General features: G+C 45.3%; 1 protein-coding gene across 1 annotated transcript in view; it reads left to right on the top strand.

Moving 5' to 3' along the window:
• The window catches only part of LOC115154241 (rab GTPase-binding effector protein 1), a 29,854-nt gene that overhangs the window by 13,042 nt on the left and 15,880 nt on the right, over positions 1-932 (top strand). Inside the window, exon 3 of the mRNA XM_029700261.1 lies at positions 174-377. Within this exon, the coding sequence (XP_029556121.1) occupies positions 174-377 (204 nt within the window). The remainder of the gene's footprint in view (positions 1-173; positions 378-932) is intronic.

The raw sequence follows: 932 nt of genomic DNA, 5'->3' as shown, positions 1-932 counted from the left end.
GTGACTGTTCAATCTGCTGTCCGCATTATGCCATGTTGCTAATGGTCAACTTGTGTAGTTAGCTTCATGAATATGGACCCTGGTCTCTTGGAACATATCCAACCTTATCATGGGTTACCTCCTGTATTTTCCTCACCAGATTATTTTCCTGTACTTCCTCTCTTTCCTCCCAGAGGAACTGAAGTGCCAGGCAGCGTCTCTGGAGGGGGCCCAGTCGGAGCTGAGTCGTGTACAGGCCCAGCTGGAACAGGCCCAAGCTGACATGGAGAACATCAAGGCGGTGGCCACTGTGTCAGAGAGCACCAAGCAGGAGGCCATTGACCAGGTCAAGGGACAGTGGCAGGAGGAGGTGGCCTCCCTACAGGCCATCATGAAAGGTACTGTAGCTAGGCTTACTCTACATTGCCTCCTTTGTCCCTACTTTTGCCATTCAGTATTTAGTTAGTGACTCTGTTGGAAGGTTTCCAGTAGCTGTAAATAACCCATGTAACATTTCCTCTAGACTAGGCCTGCATGTAAGGCAGTCATTTTGATCCCATGTCATTGCCATGCTTCTGTTACAGCCTGGATGATGTAGCATCTTAGCTTGACACGCAGAAATGAACATAGAATAAAGAATTATGTCAGCAGTGTATTTGATCCCTGGGGGTCAAATAAAGTTTGTTAACCTCTATTGGGCAGGTGGGACGCTACCGTCCCACCCACGGTTCACACTATTCAACAGCCAGTGAAAAATCAGAGCGCCAAATTCAAAACAACAAAATGTCATAATTCAAAGTTCTCAAACATACAACTATTTTACACCATTTTAAAGATACACTTCTCCTTAATGTAACCACATTGTCCGATTTCAAAAAGGCTTTACGGCGAAAGCATAAAGTTAGATTATGTTAGGACAGGGACAACACAAGAAAAACCACACAGCCATTTTC

Source organism: Salmo trutta, chromosome 19, assembly GCF_901001165.1.
Source record: "Salmo trutta chromosome 19, fSalTru1.1, whole genome shotgun sequence".
NCBI classification, from domain to species: Eukaryota; Metazoa; Chordata; class Actinopteri; order Salmoniformes; family Salmonidae; genus Salmo; species Salmo trutta.
Note: the sequence above shows the minus strand (reverse complement) of the source record. Positions and strands in the feature narration are given on the sequence as shown.